Below are 21,249 nucleotides of genomic sequence, written 5' to 3'. Positions count from 1 at the left end.
GAACTTCTGCCTTACTGGGATTGTACTGTGAGGCTGGCAATCAGTCTGCTAGGAAAATTGCATTACGGTCATGAGTTGGTTAATAATGGGGATATATTCTGCAAAATGCATCGTTGGGCTATTTTGTCATTGTGCAAATATCACAGAGTGCACTTACACAAACCGAGATAGCACAGCCTACTATGCACCCAGACTATATGGTACGGGCTATGGCTCCCAGGCTACAGACTTGTACAGCATGCTACTGTACTGAACACTGTAGGCAATCGTAACACAATGGTAAGTACTTTTGTATCTAAACAAAACTAAACATAGAAAAGGCATAATATGGTATTACCACAGTTTGGGACTACCACCGTATATATGGTCCCTTGTTGATGAAACATTGTTATACCACGCATGATGTATTTGAGTATTCTTCTACAGTACATAGCACTGAGGTTATGATTCACATTTAAAAAGGAAGAGTCCCTATTCTTAAGATGCAGATAATAAAGTAGGGGCCCAAGAGGGCCCTTTCTTGAATCAGCATGCTACTCTTATCAGCTGTATGGCCCCGGGCAAGGCACAAAGCTACCACATCTATAAAATGAAGATGATCATATATCACCTGCTGAAGACAGGGCTGGGCTAGATGACCTTGGAGCTCCTTTACCACTAAAATCTAGAATTTCATTTTATAGCTTAATTATAAGAGTGACTTGAAGGTGAGAAAAGGCTGAGAGCATGGCCTAACTCTGCACAAAGCTCTTCTTGAGCAAATGCTGGCTTTTCAAATCCCGAAGGCTTCCTCTTGGGATGACCGGGGCCTGACTCACAAAACTTTCTGGCATTCTAAATTTACTGGGAGTAGAAAGGTTTGTGGAGACTAGAGAACAGGGGTCCTAGGCAGAGACATCACCGTGAAACATATTGCATTTAGGACATTAGCGTCTTATGTAAAATAGAGAGCAAACCCCTCCTCCAAACCCTTCTTTTAAAGAATTATTCAAAGTCTGCTCCCTGCCCCCACCCCAGTCTCTTCTTGATGAACTCATCCCTGAAGACCTAGCACATTGGTGGTCTCTGTGTATAGATACCACAGACAGCTTTCCTTTGGCCACAGGAGAGATTCTGTCCCTTCTATACTGTAGCATTTTCTGTAGCACTGTTATAGCAAGTAGGTGCTTGCAAGCTGACTTTACAATTGTCAACTCCTAAGGGCAGGAACTGCATCTTTTTTACTTTGACTGTTTAGTGCCTAGGACATTGTTGCCTTCGCAGATTTTCTGCAGAAATAAATGAGTTCTCAGAGTACAAGGATCAATTAGCTGGTATAGTTTCTTCTTCAGGGTCTTCCCTGTCCTGTTCTGAACCCCTTTTGAACCCTGGTGTGAATCACCGCATACAGACCCTAGAAGAGCTTTGGTGTATAAATCAGTTTGCCAACAAAGGAAATCTAGGTAAGGCCCAGACAGCTGGCATTCATAAATTCTGCATGTTGGTGACATCTGCCAGAAATGCGTTTCACCTAGTATGCATGATTTGAGTTACTTTGCAGCTAATTTACATATTAAACAAATCTGGACATCCCTGCTTCTACCTGATGCAATCACAAACAGAATTCACTGGATACCACAGAGAGAGCAGCTGACACACTGATGGGCTGCTTGGAGGCTGTCAAAGTGTCTCTCAGAGGGAGTTATGACCCCTAGGGCCTCCCCCGATGACATCATTCTCCAAACTGCAACCAAGAACTTTCTGCAAGGGAAGAGGCCAGGGGCCCTGCCTGTCCCTAATTACCTAAAGGATGTTTTACAAATGGCCTCCCTCTGGCCATGATCCCTTTGGACCAAATTCACACTGGCTAGAAAAACTCTGGCTGCAATTTCCTTAGAAGAGGGCAGTGAATTTATGGCTCCACATGTCAGACAGAGGAAAAGAGAGAGAGGGCAGTGCTTCTCATCGATCACTATAGGCATGTGACTCTGTGCAACTATGGCCTTTGACCAGTAAAGGTCAAAGTTCAGTGACGCCAGTTACATCAACAACACGAACCATTCCTTCCCTGCCACTCTGAGGGCTGAATCCATCCCTTGACTGTGCTCCTGGACATCTGGCCCCTGTTTCTCACTGAAGCAAATCGAACTGCCCTTACTCTTGGCAACAGCTTCCTAACTTGTTTCCGTGCCTCTGGCCTGGCCTCCTCTAATCCATTCCCCTCTGCAGCCAGCACACCCTCTGTAAAAGACAGATTGGATTCTGCCACTTCTTCGCTTCTCATCAGCCAATGGCTCTCACTGCCTTGGGATAATTTTTAAATTCTTCGTCTTGGCTAATGGCCCTTGTGTGATGTCTGGGCCTGCTCTCAAGCCTTATTTCACATCTCAGCCCTGCTTATTGCAACCAGAGGAAAGCTCTTTCCATCCCCAGTGTAGGTTCCTCTTATGCCTCTAAGCCTTCTTCATGCAAGCTGCCCCTCGCCTAGAAGGCTCTCCCTCCCCTACCCTAATTCCTACTGGACCCTTATCTCTACCTAGAGGATACTCCCTTTGGGAAATACCCCCATCGACTGGGTCCTCCATAGGACTTTGTACATTTCTTGACAATATGTATCAAATAGGCTCGCCTGTTTGTCTGTCTGTGCTGCTCCCTGAGCCACAGCTACATGGACTGTACCTCCTGCAGCCCCAGCATCTATTACAGTTTTTGGGCACACAGTAAGTGATCATTTAATATTTAGTTGAACGAATGACTGAACGCAGGCATGCTGGAAAGATAACTCAGTCTACTCCTACAATCTCAGGAGTTGGGAGGGAACATTCAAAACTGCACTCACCATTGCAGGTGCAGCGCACGTTCCTGTAGAAACGCGGACACACAAAGCTGATGCGAGCCGTGCTGTAGGTCATAAGCGCGTGGGAATCCAGTGACAAGCCTTGCTCACAATGCTGTTCCTGACAGTCCAGCCCTGAGCAGTTCTTCTCCAGGATGGCTGAGATGCGCATGATATTCTCCAGGTGTCTTCTGGCATTGGACAGCTTCTGGATCAGGTAGGCTGGCTTGTAGAACTCACTGCTGTGCATCTCCACCGCAAACAGCATGTCCAGCTGGTTGGTGCCTGCCACGGGCTGGATGCTGATGATGCGCAAGCTGTCCTGCTTCTGGGTGAGGACCGCATTCCGCAGGGTGCGCCGGAACCCATGCATGTGCAGCCCCACAAAGTCCTCAGGGGACACATTCTCAAAGCGGATGGTGACAGTGTTCTGCAGCATCTCATGCACCAGCTGTTCCACATGCACGACCACATCGATGGGCACCTGGAAGCGACCATCACTCACAGACACATTCAGGACATACTTGCCGCTGTCCAGGCCTCCCAGGGCGATGATTTTCCCATCATGACTATTCACTTTAAACAAGCTTTTCTGCTCCGATTTTAGGGCAAATGTGAGCACGTCATACATGTCTTGATCTGTGGCATGAATCTTCCCAATGACCCCACCAGGAAAGTCATCCTCCATGGTGACAATGAAAATTTCCAGGGGAATGGCTGTGGGCTTGTGGGTGCTTTCCTCGATGACTCGCACGCGAATGTAGGTGTGAGAAACTTGCTGGGGTTTGCCTGAATCCTTTGCCTAAAACAACCAAGAGGTGAAAAGGCAACGAACGAAGAAAACTAACCATAGCAAGTTTTTAAAAACCCACAGATAGAAGACGTCTGTACCTTTACATTTGCTTCTTCCTTCATCCCTTGCCACTATTCTGAAAAATGCTGAGGACGTGTGTTTAAGTAAGAGGAGTGATTTATCACCTTTCATCCCCATATGTACACTCTGCTATGGACAATAAAATGTATCAACACAATAAAGCCGGCTGGGGTGAATAGAGAAGGAGGACAGAGGGCTAGAAGAGTCAATAAGCCCGCAACGGGCTGACCTTGTTTTAATTTTATGCAGCAACCACAGGGGAAACCTCATAAAGTGGTCTTTCCACTTGGAGGAGAAATTTCTGTTTTTTGTTGGATTATTTCCTTTTGACTGAACCCAGATAGCACCTTTCTGCATATGTAAGAAATGACATAATTTAAGCGGGAATTATATCACGGTAAGGCTTCAAATAAAATGTAACACAATGAAAAGAAAAGCTAGGTAGCTTGATAAAAACGCTTTTTCTTTTCCTTCCATGTATAATAATTAACAGAACATCCACTCTGGCAACAGGTCTTTACTGAACACCGATGGCATGCAAGGCGGAAGTATTCAGAAGGGCAGGGCTTCAGAAGGGCAGATTCCCATGAGGTGGGTTTATGGAGCAGGTATCTGAAAATGTGAACCCTGCAGACCAGGTGGGATCCGGGGAGAGATGTGTCCTTGTGTGTGGAAGGCAGTGAAAAAGCCGGTGCCTGGGCATCACGCAGACCTGAGTTTGAATCTTATCTCTGTCACCCACTACATATCCTGCTTTGAGTATGTTACTTAACTTCTCTAAGCCTCAGTTTTTGTATTTTTAATATGAGTAAAATAGTAGCCTCACTTCACAGGGTCCTTCTGTTGCGGGGATTCAAAGACAGGGTCGTTGCAAAGCACTAAACCCAGGTCTCATCCATAGATACACTTAGTACATGATGGTTCATGTCATTGCTATTTTTATTTGTTTATTTGCTTTGTTTATTTAGAGGCAGGGTCTTGCTCTGTCACCCAGGCTGGAGTGCAGTGGTGGTGCAATCACAGCTCACTGTAGCCTCAACCTCCTGAGCTCAAGTGATCCTCCCACCTCAGCCTCCTGAGTAGCTGGGAATATAGATGTGCACCACCACACCAGGCTACTTTATTTTTTGTTTTTGTTTTTGTAGAGATGAGTTCTCACTATGTTGCCAAGGCTGTCTTGAACTCTTGAGCACAAGCAATCCTCCTGCCTTGGCCTACCAAAGTACTGGGATTACAGGTGTGAGCCACTGTGTCCATCTGTTGTTATTTTTATTATTGCCATCATCACATACTTTATTTGATGGATGGTGTGAACAAGACATGCTGGAATGTAAAATTCATGGAGGAGGAGATAACTTTAGCAAATTAGATTGAACTTGAAGTCAAACCGTGGAGCGCTTCAAAGGAGAGTGGAGTTTAGACTTTATAGACCAGAGGTTTCCCATTCACAAGTCAGAGGCCAGAAAGATGAAAGAAAGGCATGAAGCTGCTGGGTATAAGGTGAGAGAGCAATAGGCCTGTGGCCAGAGAAGGACTGGAGAGTGGTGTCTGTCAAAAGGTCCTGAAATTCAAAATCTGAAAGTCTGGGGCAGAATTCAGCCTGCAGGGCCTAAGTTTTCAAACACTAGGAAACCAACAGATAGTTTTAGTTTAGGGCAGGGATCAGCAATCATTTTCTGAAAAGGACTGGATAATAAATATTTTCAGCTTTGTGGGTTATACAGCCTCTATCACAACCATGCCAGGCTGTCCTGTGCAAGGAAGCAGTCACAGCACATATCTAAATGAAGGAGGCTGTGTGCCAGTAAAACTTCATTGTTAAAAACAGGCTGAGGGCAGGATTTGGCCCAAGAGCTGTAGTTTGCTGGTCCCTGATTAAGGGGAATGACATAATCTAAGTAGAATGATTAATATGGGAGGAGTGAAGGGTTGGGTCAGAAGAGAATGAAGCTAAAGCCAGAGGAAGCACCCAGGAGGCTCCTGCCACAGTAGCACGATGATGGGGCTGTGCAGAATACAGTGAGGCAGTGGCAATGGGAATATGACTGACGAAAGGAAGAAAACGCAGGACTCAGTGGTAGTTTAATACAAGGGACTCAGAGAGAGACCCTTTTATAAAGATTCTAAAACCTAAGATGTGAAATCTGCTCTGTATCTGGACAGGATAGGCAAACTGTGCTAGCTTCTGTGAGAAGGCACTGAAAAGTTCTCCTTGCCTTGAGTACTACCCTGTGATATAAAATCATTTACACAATATTGTTGGAGGAGCGGATGGCAATTGAAAAGTTCATTGATGTGCTTGGAGCTGGCAGTCCTTAATTCAGAAGGTTTCATGGAGTAAAGGAAGGTGTAATTTATCCAAAGAGACAATGTATACAAGTCAATGCTATACCAATACCAATAATTACTATTGCTATTATTTTCACCATTAATAATGAGCCTAGATTGTCCTCTGTAGGCAACAGTGGATAGAAAAAATCACTCAGTTTCCCTGATGGGATCCAAATCTTGGTATTTGCAGAAATCGTACATGGGAACTTCTGGGGGCCCTCTCATTTCCTGCTTCTTCTATACTCTGCATACCTGCCACCTTTGCCTCTTTGTCTCATTTCATGTCACACAGGCCAATGACCATGAGGAACTGACATGCTGGAGGCCATTGCCAGCTGAGTCCTTTGTCCCCTCCTGCCTCACTGGGGAAGGCCTATCAAGCAGAGGCATGACACGGCTAAATCCCCTTACGACGGGGATTGGTAGCTGCCCCAAGTGGGGTAATGTGGTGGGTAATAGTGTAAAGCAGTAGGAGTTTTTAGAATGCAGATTTAAGCCCAGTGACCATCTGTTGGGCATACTCTACAGGAATGTCCTTCCTGAACAATGATGCTTCCCTTCCTTCCTGTTCAATTTCACACACAGAGGCAGCTTTTATTGGTGTGAAATTGAATTTGAGATTAAAAGGGGAACACTCCTGCATAGTAATGAATTATGTTGACTTACTCAGCAAAGAAAAAATCCACCAAAGTGGACAGAAACAAGCATGAGAAAGAGAGACAGCACGATGGAGACAGGGCGCGATGCCATACCTGGACACACAACACGTATTCCGGAGACTCTGTGTGCTGGAAGACCACAGCCGACCGCAAGATCCCATGGGAGTCCAACACAAACTCTTCCTCTTCATTTCCCGACAAAATAGAGAATGAAAAGGGAGGCCCATTGTGAAAGGAGTCTCTGTCTGTGACCACCAGCTGCAAGATGCTGGTGCCCACTGGCTTATTTTCCTGCATAAAAGAGGATATCGTAAAAAGGAAGATAAAATTACACTTCTCTTCGCAGTGATTAAAAACAAAAACAAAAATCCATCATTACAGGCTGAGAGTACTGAGCTAGAAAACAGGGCTTTCAGCAGAAGGGATTCCCTGTGATATTATCTCGTCTTCTGAAAACATGTTGGTGTCTGTAACTGTCATGTTTTTTATCTTCGGCTGCTTCCCACAACCACCTATGGGACAATCTTTACCAGTGTGAACACAAGGACTTGGAGCTGCGTGGGTTTACAGGTTCTGAGCATGGTGCTGGGCACACCTTGTCCTGGGTGAGCTGGCAATGCCCAAGCTGACCTGAAGAGCTCCACTGGGATGGGGAGGCACTTCCTCAAACACACATGTCACAACACAACTATGCTGAGGCCCAACACACCATGTCACAGCATTGGATTTTCTGGTGGGACATCCTGGCAGCTTTCTAGTCAATATACAAAGGCATATTCCCAGTGGAAAATGGGGCTTTATACCTTGCCTCATTCTCCAGAACACGGTTTTGCCACATTCCTTTAGGGAAGGGAATTGGGGTAACACATTCCTTAATTTGACAATGAACAGAAAGGGAATCCTTAATTTCATCAGAATTCTTGGAAGTCCTGATTCTATTACGTAAACATTATTTTGCAGAACTTCTCTGTTTTTTTCCCCAAATGGGAATGCAAAGCTCCTTCTTGGGTCAAAGATTATCCTCATGTTGAAAATGCCAAATTAAATCCTCTGTAGCTCAGTCTTTGCTGTCCTTTCCCCTACTCTGTTGAGGCTTCAGCAATACCACAGCTTGGGCCTGAAATCAGTTGTATCAGCTCAGGCCTCATGACGCCATCGATGTAAGGATTAAAGGAGTTTGGGTTGCAGAGATGGAGACGATGATACACTACAGTTTGGAGGGCAGACCCAGTCAAGTTTTATGTGCTGAATTAGTCTTATGAAAACCATGTGTGGGAATAAGAAAGTCATTCTGGGTTAGGAAAACGGAGGCATATTTTTTGAAGAAGAAAGAGAAAAGGACTGTAGAGACCTCTTATTTTGCTCCTTTTCACAAGTGTCCTGTTGGTCATCAAAAACTAGACACTGTCTCCCTCTGGAATCAGTCGTGGGACCACCATAGCCCCACATATACTTACTATTTCACACTGACAACATATTCAGCAGCACACAAAACACAAGACTGACTGACTTGTTTGCTTACTCTCTAAAGGCCGCTTCCTGCATAGAAGACAGGGAGAGAGACAGTGTGGCCCTCAGGGTCACCATCTGAGAAGAAGGGTGTAAGGTAACACAGACATGCCTGCCCTGCTGATACCGGCCCCATCATCGCTCATGGGCAGAGCCTCTCCGTGCTTTCACTGTTGACCTCCTGTTGCACATTTGAAAACAGTCTGTCAAGCTGATCGATGCGTGTCATAAAACTGAATATTGAGTAGAAGAAACCCACTTCGTTTTGGGGTTAGCAAACAGAGGCCATGAGGGCAGAGAGCATCCTTGTGAGCAATAGTCATGGAGAAGAGTGAGCTGAGAGAAAGAGAAATGGAGGAAGGTATGGACTCTGGGCAAAGCTCTGGGGAAGCAGGAGTGTGGTAAGAATGCAGAGCTGCTGGAAAAAGCATCAGAGAGGAGGAGAAAACCACAGGGAAAGAATCAGATTTCGCTGACAAAGGGGTGGGAACCAGCAGACAGCTGCTTCCTTCGAGGCTGCCTTCCAGTCTGATTGCTGGACAGCTCAGTGGCCCTGGGGTCTGAGGAGGCCAGCTATGGCTGGTCAGGCTCAAATTCTTGAATGTTATTCCAAAGGGGACCCTCAAGACCTGGCCCACTCACATTTCACCTTCCACCCACAAAGTCCTGGGACTCCTTGGGAGTGATTCTGAGGCCAAACTGGATCAGGCAAGAACTGATTCTCTAGAATACCTGTGGCCCTCCAAGACATGCACATCACTCTGTCTCCTCTAAGTTCTCTACACTGACAGTTTTCCTGGGCTGGATTTCCTGACCCTCCTAAAGTTGTGCTTTCAGCTCCTGGAAATGCTGGGAAGTAGTGGACGCTCAGTACCTAGTACTGTGCTCGTGGAATAAAAAATAGATGGGAAGAAGAGCCACTCTCTCTTACAGCAGAATACCAGCAGTAAGTTACTCTATCCTGCAGTCTGATTTTAAAGAGCAGGTGGATTTAAAGTGTTAAACGAATTGGTTATGGAAAATTAATTTTAATGACTACCAGCTCTATCCTGATGCCCAATCTGTCTTTGACTGATGAGACAATGCGTATCAATCTCTGCCATCTGCCAGAATAGCATAAAGTTGCTTAAAGGCAGCCTGCCGCTGGGGAAAGAGAATTCTTTTGCAGAAGATAGTCCCAAGTTCAAATCCGGACTCTGCCACTTACCAGCTGCATGATTTTGGGTGAATTACTTAACCTTACAGATCCTTAGCTCTTTCAATTATAAAGTGGGGGCCAATCCACCATTCCTCTTCACAGGGTTGTTGTGGGGAGAGACAGTGTGCATAAAGTGCCTGACACTTGAAAAAAATCCACCCCTCGATAGCTCTTACTCACATTTATTAATCAGCTGTGGTAGAAGAACTAGGTTCTTTTAATACCTGCCCTATGAAGGGATGAGATGACATTAAGTAATAGTAGCAATAAACCACAATGAGTAAACCACAGCAGAGGAAGAAAGCTGATGCAAAGGGACAAGTGCTTGGCAGGCAAGATTTGCTCACCTGAATCACAGCAGTATAGTTGGCAGGTGTAAATACTGGGCTGTTGTCATTCACGTCGGAAATATCAATGTTGAGAGTTGCAGTTGATGACATTGGAGGAATGCCACTGTCTACTGCTTGGACAAGCAGAGAGTATCCAGACACCTGCCAAGGTACAAAGAGGTGACAGTAAAGAGGTATAGTACTTCCTTCCTTCTGTGCACACACAGAGGAACTGGATCTTCAGGCTGTGCTTCGTCAAAGATCAACCATCTTTAGTTTGATTTTCTAGACCAGGTGATTCTTGGCACCACTGACATTTGGGTCTGGATAATTCTTCGTTGTTGGGGGCTGATCTGTGTGTTTTAGAATGTTTAACAGCAACCTGACCTCTGTCAAGTAGGAGGCAGTATCACCCCCTGCCCAGTTATGACAGCCAAAAATGTCTCCAAACATTGCCAAATGTCCCTGGGGGACAAAACCACACTGGTTAGGACCCAGGCTCTGGGCCTTTGCTCAATGCAACAGTTGTCATCGCTGATCTGTCTTATTTGTCAATGTTAATATTTCTGGGGTTATGGACATATATCACCCAGTAGAGTCTATCTGCTTTTCAGCATCAATATCATGTCATCCTTTTCCATATTTAATTTCCCTTTGAAGATGCATGTTTTTGGTGAAGAAAGACAATGTTTAGAAACTTCACTTAACCTTAGACAGAGAAATTTTTTGGACTATTTTTTCTGACCTAGATGCCTTCAGGTGATCTTTCTGTATCTGCTCACCGAGGGCTAAAGTTGCTCGTAAAGTCAGGACCACAGGGTCCCAATACCCTGAAAGTATTTTGCTCTAGGAAGGGCTAAAATTCAAACCACCTAAAAAGATACATATTTATCTTTTCTTTAAAACCTCTATAATCAGCATCTGTTATAGGAAGAAAATTCTATCAATGGTCTAACCCTAATATTTCATGCTGCATTTTAGCCCATCCTTATTTACTCTCATTACTTAGAATGGAGAACCTTCCTTCCTATTTATACCCCTGGAGCTTGTGCCCCTGATTCTAGGAAAGCGGTGGATGTGGATGGGAAGGGCACTGTCTTAAATTAGCTTACCCGTTCCCGGTCCAATTTCTTCTTAACTTTCACAAGTCCCAAGACAGGATCCACAGTAAATTCATTGTCCCGATCTCCATTCACAATGGAAAAATGAATCTGTCCATTGGGCTGGCTATCTACATCTTCTGCTATTAGCTTCATGGAAAACAAGCAAAACAAAGAAAAGTCATGACATAAGAGAGCAAAGGTTGATTCGTAGGGTCCCAGATCTGTTTAAATGGGTGCGGCTGTGACAGTTTTCTCGGGAGTTCTGCTCTCTAATGTTAGTGACCACGCCCCCAGCAGAAGAGATGATTGATCAGCTGAAGGAGGGTGGCACCAGGCCCGCAGCTGCCATTTTATTTCTATGTTAATTTTTTACCTGCCCACAGCCTGATGCCTGTTAGGCCTGATTTTCCTCAGGGTTTGAGACAGTATGGTTAGACCCCAAAGCTAATAGATAGGAATGCTTTGATTTCTTCCCAATCCTGCAAGCTATGGTCTCTGCCATTGAGTCAGGGATTCTCTAGGCCTATGCATTTCCATGTTAAGGAAGCCAAGAAAGTTCCCCTTCCCCCACAGCAAATATACAGCCCCTCTGTCTATTGTTCCAGGTTGATTATGTTGAAATTTGTATGTATGGACATATTCGTGTACTTTCCAGGAAGCAGAGCGGGCCTGAGGAGTGCACTTCTGATGTATAAGAAATGCACTGTCCTCCAGCAGAGAGCTGCGCCAGCCTCATCCTGCAACGAGATGACTTGGATGGAAGGGACCTGCCAGCCAAGGGATGGGGAAGGATGGTGAGAAGGGGACTCATTGTTCCAAAATGTAAGTTGTGGTCTAAGAGAATCTGTGTTCTCAGGATACATGGCTTGTTCTTACTGTTAGAAAAAGTTCCTCCTGGAAAAGTCTCCTTTAAGAGTGGCCAATCAATCTTAGCTTTGCTCCAAATTGTAGCTGCCCAACTTTGTGTGTCTGTGTGTGTAGGGGGAAAGGAGGACAAGGATTTTATTTTGTCCTCAGCAATCTAATAATTTTAAATTGTAAATTGACAAATCATAGTTGCATATATTTACGGGGTACAAAGTGATATTATGATTTACGAACACAACGTGGAATAATTAAATCAAGCTAATTAACATATCAACTATCTCAAATACCTAGCATTTTCTGTGGTGAGAATATTTGAAACTTACTCTTAGCCATTTTGAAATGTACAATATACCACTATTAACTATATTCATCATGCTGTGCAACAGATCTCAAAAAAAAAAGAAAAAAAGAATGTATTCCGCCTAGCCACCTAATAACCTGTCATCTATGTTCACATCTAAGTAGGGGGCCATCATTAAAAATTCATCCTATGGTCTGTGTTGTTTTCTCAAAAAAGATGTGCTCCTGGGAGATAAGTGATTATCAGTCACTTACACCTTGATATAAATTAATCTATCAGACTCTTCCTAATATACAAATTACAGAAGGAGCCATAGAAAGATGGCCCCCATTCTTGGGGACAAATGGACACTGAAAGGGGGAAGTATGAAGAGAATTCAAGACAGATTTTGCTTTCTTCTTCACTTTATTGTGGATGACTAGTCCCAGACATCTAGAACCATCCCCAACCTCAGGTACCTACCAAAATGACAGAGTCTCCCACCAAGGCGTCTTCACTGATAACCGCACTGTAGACGTCTTGGCTGAATTTGGGAGGGTTGTCATTAACATCCGTGAGGTTGATGTTGACAGTGGCCACAGCGCTGAGAGCTGGGGTGCCACCATCTTTGGCTTCCACTACCAGGTAAAACCTTTTGCATAATTCATAGTCCAGGACTTCAGAGACAGAAATACCCCCTTTGAAGAAAAATGGGGAGCTTTATATTTGATTAGGAAAAAACACTGGTCAGCAATTCTATAATCATGGTAATATTTCTAACATCCTCTCCAGCCAAGAACTTAAACATTCAGGAATTTGTTTATTTAATGCCTTACTGAAAGTATTACAGAAGTCTGATTAATGCTGTCAGTGAGAGCATAGCTAGCCATCAGACATAACCCTGAAGAAATGAAAAGTCTTTACATGTTTCTGTAACAGTTTATGAACATCTCTGAGGCAGGTGAAAATCTCTGGCATCTTCACTCTCACACAACTAACGAGTAGGAACAAAAACAAGCATCCCTTATAGGTGTCTTCTGATGCCTCAGGTGGACAGAAGAAGACCAAGAATGAGCTGAGATGTGGGGATGTGATGGTATGACCCCATTCTTGTCAGCAAGTAAATACTTGCAGACTTCACTGAATGGGATTAACCACAAAGTTGCCTTGCCAAGTTAAAACGCACTTCTCTAAAACAATTATGGCACAAAGAGGGCAAAGATCTCAGAAATCTCAAGGTATAGAGACATAATGGAAAAGGAACTACTTGGAAATCAGACAGCTCAGCAGGCACATATTGAGTTTAGTGCCCGCAACTACAGAATAGAGACCATAATGTCTGTGTCACAGAATTGCTTAAATAAGTAGAACATGTGAAAGCACCTAGCTGGGTGTTGGTGCTATATCCCTCCCATCCTAGCCCTTTCTGGGGAGGTAACCCAATCCTGCAGTCTGCAGTCATTGTATTGCCTGCAGAACACTTTTCAAGGGCATTTACTTTCCTCCCACCTAGTAAACAATCATGAGGACCGGTGAGAAGGTCATGACCATTCACATTTCCAGACAGGCAACTTCTCTAGTTGCTAAGACTGCCAATAGGCTCTTTCTACCTAAGGCAAAACACAGAAATCATATCTGTAACAAAAGCCTCTTTCTCTCCATAATTAAGTTTTCTTAGCACTTACCACCCCTAGTGCTTATTTTGCATCCCAGTCTTGCTAACCAGTGCTAAATTTAAATAGTACTTAGCCATTTCCCCATGGTGTTTATACACAATGGCCATAACTAGACAGGCTAGGGCCAACACATATTTAAATGAGGGAAACCCTCATACATTTTATTTGAGATAATGACTTTAGTAAACAGTTACTGCCAGGAGAGACTGTGATGCAATTCTTCCATCAATATTTTCACCTTCCAATACTTAAGGGCCAAGACTGCATTTCTTACATTTTTGGTATCCCTATAGTATAGCAGTGTTATATTATATTATATTAGAATATGCATTCCAGAGCCAGAAAGATCTTAGTTCAAACGTTGGATAAACCACTTATTAACAGTGGACATTGTGGTAATTATTCAACGTCTTTAAAGTTCTGGTTTTACTTAATAAGAGCCTGGAGTATTTGCCATGTTAAATAAACACTGCTAATTATAATGGTTTCTTGCTTATATTTACTGGATTATCCAAAGGAAAATGGACCTCCTTTGCCACATTGTTCAACAGGTGCATACTCCTTGAGTGACAAGGGAACTATGTCCAAAGGCTGGAAGGTGAGAGACTCATCTTTGTTATCTGCAAAATGGGAACTGCCTTGACTATTCATAGGGGAATTGGGAAATAGTGAGAATATCCACCAAAGAGCTTTGGGATAGAAATCCATACACTCTATGAAAACACAAGGATGAGTATGTTTAATCTTCAAAGAATATCCAAGCTTGTTTTCTAGAATTACGACCTTTATTTGCCTGAAGCACCTCTAATACTTATTAACTCGTTGGTGAAGAGAAAGCCCCAGGGTTCTCTCTTATTCTTTCCCTTTATTTCAAAGCACCTTTTTACTCCCTAGGTGATGCTACACGTTCCCCCAGAGCTGGAAAAGGATCTGGTGAGAAATGAGTTTTCTGATCAGGAATTGTGAACTGGGTTCAAACAAAGCACCAGTTCCAGCTCACTGATGAGTCTATTTGGGGTGCTGGGTTGAGAAGGCTGCATATCACCATGCAGATCACTTATCAGCATCTGCCTGTGCAGGTCATGAAAGAGTGGCAGTCCAAGTGTGGACAGTTGCACATGGAGGCTCATCCCCACGAACATTTTCCAACATGGGCACATATGACTGAAGTCAAAACACCCAACATCAAACAGAAAAGAGAGAAAATCAAACAAACTCTTGTTCTTGGAATACAAATAGTATTTCCTCTCCCCATTGAGAAACTATATTGCTGCCCCTGAGCCCTCCCATCTAGAAATTCTGGAGCCAACCTGGGGGTAAGATATTTGCTAAGTAAGCCCACAGCAAGGAGCTTAAAATTTAGCAGGAGCCATCCTTAAAAGCTGGAGGGCACTCTGTGGTCTGCATGTGGGCCCTGCTACCAGATTTGTTTCCTCTGTGAAGGAGGTAGGAGGAGGAAAAAGAGTCCACCAAGAAGGGCTGGCAGAGTGGAGGAGAAGCAGGATATAGTGAAGTCCTGCATTCTTTTTTTTTGTGTGTGTGTTGGACACGGTCTTACTCTGTTGCCCAGGCTGCAGTGAAATGGCAGGAATGTGGCTCACTAGAGCCTCTGGCTCCAGGGCTCAAGTAATTCTCCCACCTCAGCGTCCCAAGTAGCAGGGACCACAGGTGCATGCAACCATGCTTGGCTAATATATTTTTCTAAATTTTTGTAGAGACAGGGTCTCACTCTGTTGTCCAGGCTAGTCTTGAACTCCTGGACTCACTCGATCTTCCTGCCTCGGCCTCCCAAAGTGCTGGGTTTACAGGTGTAAGCCACCATGCCAAGCTGAAGCTCTGCATTCTAAGTACAGTGCTATTTACCCACCTGTCTTGGGGTTGATCTTAAATTTCCCTTGTTCGTTCCCAGACCGGATGAGATAAGTGATCTCAGCATTTGTGCCAATATCTTTGCTGGTAGCAAAAACAGCAAGAACCTGGGTGCCAGGGGAGGTGTCCTCAGGCACCGTCACCAGGTAGTCCCTCCTCTCAAACACTGGGGGGTTGTCGTTAATGTCCAGGACGGTGATGGTGACAGTAGTGAGAGAGGACAGGGACTGTCCAGGACTCTGGTCAGTGGCCCGCACGCTGATGTTGTATGAAGACTGCTGCTCGCGGTCCAGTGGCTGCTCCAGGATGATGATGCCGGATGAGCTGTCAATGGAGAAGACCCCACCAGCTGAGTCTGCCAGGGAGTACACGACCTTCCTGTTGATGCCTGTGGGAGAGACACAGGAACATGAGTGGGCAAGAGCAAGGCCAGATGATCTGCGCTAGAATGTTACAGCTTTGCAGACTTTTGAAGGCCCACAACAAGAAAAATAGTTATTACAGAAACAGACAGCTGTGGCTCTACAAAAATGTAAATTTCAGTTCATGGGAAAAAATGAAATTAAAAGGCAAAGAAACTGGGAAAATATCAGCAATAAATATCAGAAATAGTTGGATATTCTCAATATACAACTTGCCCCCCACAGATCTTTAAGAAAAACTCTCAGAGGCTAATAGATGCAGCGGTAAAGATGTGGCACAGAAAGAGAAATAGAAACCAACCCAAACCGATGAATTAATTAATTACTTCAACACAGATTTATTTAGAATCTACCAGGCACTTTCTAGGGGGCTTGCGAGTCTAGCAATGGGCAAGTCCAACATTTCTTGAGGAGATTTTACATTACAGTGGGGCTGTAGTGGTGGTGAGGGGAAGCCACTGGTGAGCTGTGAGATGGGAGTCATGAGACGTGATGTAGATTTTAACAGGATCCCTCTGGCTTCTGCTCCTGAACAGATGGAAGGGCAGCCAGAGAGGAAGGTGGGAGACCAGTCAGCAGCCTCCTACAGCAACAGAAGCACGCAATCTTGGTGGCCTGAACAAGGCAGATGGTGTCGGAAGTGGTGAGTAGGGGTCAGGTTCCACATCTATTCTAAGCACCCAGCTGGTGAGAAATGAAGGGTTCCTGGATGTGTTCTGAACTTGGAGGTGGCGAGAGTGTTTTCTGATTGTGGAGCTGGCAGGATATAGGATGTGAGAGAAACAGAGGCTTCTAGAATGACCCTTAGGTTTTGGCCTGAGCAACTGGAAAGAGGAGGCTGTCATTAGCTGAGGTGGGGAGGGCTGCAGAAAGACTAGGTTTTAAATGAAAGACCAGAAGCCCTATTCTGGACAGATTAAGTGTGAGACGTGCATTTGATATTCAAGTGCAGATGTCAAGCAGAAAGTCAGATAGAAGAGGCTGCAGTTCAGAGGAGAGGGCCAAGATGGAGCTATAAATTTGAGTGTCATTGGTGTACAGATGTCACGCAAAGCCATGAGAAATGAATGAGGTCACAAGGGATTATAGAGGGAAGAAAGAAATCCAAGGGCCAGTGAGCCTGGAGCACTCCATCAAGGAAGAGAGAGGATCTAGTCCAAGGGTGCTCTCCTGCTCTACGATTTCAAGAAATGTACTTAGTTACCAAAATACCATTTTATATTACTATGTACTAAAGCTAAAACATATAAACTAGGAAATGTCTATTAACTACCAATTAATTATTGAATAACAGTTGGATTGACTTCTAGTTCTGAATATTGATTTAACTGGTTTCATTAGAGGATCTCAGCACTTGGAAATGGTTTAGAAACCTCAAGTTCACTTTAGTTGTTAGGATTTATAAGAAGTAAATTGTAACAGCCTTGTCGGCTGAAAAAGCATCCTTCTGATCCTAAATACTGTTAATGAAGACAGACATTAGTCAGAGGTCTTTAGTTATGACAACCATCTGAAAATGTCTTTTGAGAATCATGGAACCTTAGAATATAAGCTCTTAGAGGGGAGGGCCTAGCCATCTTTTTTCTTATTGTAACACCTCATTTGGCAATAATAAGAGCTAAACGTTTTACTTTCCTAGTGTACAATTTCTCTTAAGCCCAAGTTCCCAGCAAACCAATAAAATCATATATTTGGAGGGATGACATAAATTGCATTATGTGGCTTTAACCAAAAGGTCAACACTGAGAGCTTGTTCTTGGTTCCATTCCAGAGAGTCCATTTTTTCCGAAGTTTCATCATTTATTTCTTTTTCAAAACAACCGCCCTGTGATGTATACACATCAACCTGTGATTTTATTGATGCTGGGATTAAAAATAAGAAGGCTTTCCTCTTCTCTTGCTGCCTCCTTGAAATAAGGCTTCAGAGCAGCCATTTAGGGGTGCTTTCTGGTTATTGTTGGAGTGACTGCAAGATTGAATTCTTCAACATGAATCCCTAGGGGAATACACAGAGGGGTTGCAGAGGTGATCGAGCTTGCACCTGGAAAACAATGGCCCTGTCTGGGTGTCAGAATAGGTTGTGTGCCCCGGAAGCTGCCTTGACTGATTCAATGGTCTCAGGATGCCTCTCAAAGTCACAAAAATGCATTTATGGAAACACATCAGCAATTGACATAAATACACCACACAGGTTTTCAAATCACATACATTCCCTACAGAATTAACTTCCACCTCCAGCATATGGTACGCTGCTCTTGCCAACAAGAAGAGCAGGCAGGAAATTCATGCAGGGACTTTCATTAGTGCATGTGCTGGGAACTACAAATTCCATTTCACTAATGCATTAACCAAGGACTTGCCTGGTGCAACCAGCATTTTTAGGTAGGCATGAGGAACAACATGCAAAGTCCTGTTTTCCCTAGGCTCTTTGCCCAATCTCCTTAGGGATTTCAGGAGATCTATGCTTGGAAATTTTTCCTCTTCAGGCCTGAAGATCAGTTATGGAAGAAGGTGATTTCTGACACACTGTTCTGAAGGCCATGGTGCTGTGAACAGATGAGTGAGGAGAGGTAGGGGCGGATTTGCACGCTGCTGCTCTTTGCAGCAGCAAGGCCAAAAGGGAAGGTGCTTTTAATGGCTGCCTGTGTTTCCTTCACTGAGACACATAGCTGAAATCTAATTCCATCACTTCTGTTCCCGGCCTGCAGCTTTCTCTTCAGCCCTGTTTAGAGGCACTCAGCTGGGCTCTGATCCCCTAGGCAGGAGATTCTTGTTCTCCAAGCTTCCTGGTCAGCTGACTAGCCCTGTTGTTGGAGTGCTGCGTTTACAGGACTGACATTAATCAGCCACACAAAGACCATGGCTCCCCTCCGGGCAGATTCTGTTAATTTAAACTCCATGACAGGGTTTTTCTGCTTTACCATAGCAGAAAACCATCCCTTTCCCCTGCAAGTTGCTGACCCACACTCCCCCTACCTCCTCATACATTTTGCTTCTGACAATATCTTGGGCATTCACACCAGGAGGAACTGGAAGATTTATTGTTCCTCTCTCCTTTCTGTTACCAATCAGACTGATAAGGAATGAAGAACAGAGAGGGGTGGGGGAGACCCAGACCAAAAAACCTGCTAAATGGCATCACTTAGAATTTGCTGCCTCTCAAGAAAAGAGCAGGATATATTTTTGGAGCATATTAAACTTCCAATTTAGACACAATTGCAATGGATTTCAATAAGTTTTAGAAATAAAGTCAGAAGCGTAACCGCCAATTTGGAAACAGTATTTTTGGGGTAGCATTTGGGTCTTTGCCATGTGGGCAAATGGGGTGCCATCTTTATAATGAATGCAGGTCATGTTGCTAGAGTGGACACTTTTTATCCAAAGGGGTTTGATAAATGCCATCCTTCAAATTGCTATCCCTTTCTACATACACAGCAGAAATGATGAACCCAAGCAGAAGACTTGCTTGCTAATTGGTCTAATGCTCCTACTGCATGTCATGATGTGTTACATTAAAGTATAACATTAATCCATCATTTTGCCTCTGTGTTTTTAACTATGTAATTCTCTTCTCCAATTTGAGCCTAATTTAATGGGGATGGAGATACTTAGCTTCTTTAAATGCCGAAATGCCAGGCTACCAAGAGAAGTGCGACCCTCATTGCAAGTGAGGTTTCTGCATGTTATCTGTGGCAAATGGAGCAGATAGGCCTTCAGAGAATTGAAATCAAGGAAAAAGAGAAAGATTAAAATCGCTATTTGCTCAAAGAAAGTAATAGGTAGTGGCATTTTGTGGAGTGGGATAGAAGGAAGAAAATAGCACATAAAAATTTCTAGTAGCTGTGAAATTCAGGAATGGGTTGTGAAAGACACCTATATTCTGCCTCTCAGAGGGTTTATAAATGGAATCCATGTTCCTCTCAATGGACCAAATGGAAAGTTGAACTTTTTGGACATGGGACTGTACATAAAAGTCAATTTAAAATGCATTAAAATGAAGGCAATGTGGTCTAGTACTGGAAGTCAGGGGACTTTACCTCTAGGTCACAGCCTGACCAAACTACACAAGTGTCCTTGGGCAAGTCACTTCGTTTCCCTGGGTCTGCATTTCTAGAGTGGCAGAACCCAGGTCAGTTGAGGTCTAAGATTATTTTCCAGCACTATGACTCCTTTCCTAGTTACATAAAGGGAGTCGGTTTCATTTCTATTTCCAGTGAATGCTCCCTGCAACTGCTCATTAAGTTGCTGGACCTGGGCCTAAGTGGGCCAGCATCAACAAAGGAAAAATCCACATTCAGCTGGATCATGACAAGCTATTAGAATCTTCAGGATGGAAGGAAAACTTAACACAGCAGATTCATACCATTCAGTTAAATGCTCAGAATTCACACCTACAGCTTACAGTTATACAAGTCCTTACACTTCAGTGAGAAATAACCCCCAGTGATAGGATCATCCCTAGGGATCTAACCTACCAAGTGCCAGAATAACTTAGCTTTAAATCTGAGATTGCTAAAGGTGTTAAAATCAGCACTGAAACCAGACGGCAAGAGTCACCAACACAGCATATACACTGAGCTATTTTTGACCTGGTCTTTAAAAAGTATTTTCTCTCCTCCTCCTAAGATCAGGATCACTAAACTTAAGGAACCAGAAAGAGCTATGTTCTGCCTGGTTTGGTGTCTTTTGCTGGCAGCTGCCCTGACTTCTCTGCAGGGTCTTGTCTCTGACATTCACTCCTGTGTCTTTTGTTGCCTGCATGGGATCTAGCCTGCAGGTGACACACAAAAAATGTGGGTTGCATAGGAGTGGTGAGAGAAGGCATCCCTGTCTTATGCCACTTTTTAAGGGGAATGCTTCCAGTTTTTGCCCCTTCAGCATGATATTGGCTGTGGGTTTGTCATAAATAGCTCTTATTATTTTGAGATACGTTCCATTAATACCAAATTTATTGAGAGTTTTTAGCATGAAGGGCTGTTGAATTGTCAGAGGCCTTTTCTGCATCTGTTGAGATAATCATGTGGTTTTTGTCTTTGGTTCTATTTATATGCTAGATTACGTTTATTGATTTGACATAGTGTTGGAAGTTCTGGCCACAGCAATCAGGTAAGAGAAAGAAATAAAGGGTATTCGATTAGGAAAAGAAGAAGTCAAATTGTCCCTGTTTGCAGATGACATGATTGTTTATTTAGAAAACCCCATCGTCTCAGCCCAAAATCTCTTCAAGCTGATAAGCAACTTCAGCAAAGTCTCAGGATACAAAATCAATGTACAAAAATCACAAGCATTCTTATACACCAGTAACAGACAAACAGAG

The 21,249-nt window shown here is 43.9% G+C and overlaps 1 protein-coding gene across 1 annotated transcript in view; it reads right to left on the bottom strand.

The window, feature by feature from the left end:
- The window catches only part of FAT3 (FAT atypical cadherin 3), a 566,847-nt gene that overhangs the window by 50,013 nt on the left and 495,585 nt on the right, over positions 1–21,249 (bottom strand). Inside the window, exons 13-18 of the mRNA XM_011995004.1 lie at positions 15,509–15,898; positions 12,449–12,663; positions 10,828–10,965; positions 9,734–9,877; positions 6,773–6,970; positions 2,819–3,617 (exon numbers count right to left, since the gene is read on the bottom strand). Coding sequence (XP_011850394.1) covers positions 2,819–3,617; positions 6,773–6,970; positions 9,734–9,877; positions 10,828–10,965; positions 12,449–12,663; positions 15,509–15,898 — 1,884 coding nt within the window. The remainder of the gene's footprint in view (positions 1–2,818; positions 3,618–6,772; positions 6,971–9,733; positions 9,878–10,827; positions 10,966–12,448; positions 12,664–15,508; positions 15,899–21,249) is intronic.

This window comes from Mandrillus leucophaeus, unplaced genomic scaffold, assembly GCF_000951045.1.
Source record: "Mandrillus leucophaeus isolate KB7577 unplaced genomic scaffold, Mleu.le_1.0 Scaffold465, whole genome shotgun sequence".
NCBI classification, from domain to species: domain Eukaryota; kingdom Metazoa; phylum Chordata; class Mammalia; order Primates; family Cercopithecidae; genus Mandrillus; species Mandrillus leucophaeus.
Note: the sequence above shows the minus strand (reverse complement) of the source record. Positions and strands in the feature narration are given on the sequence as shown.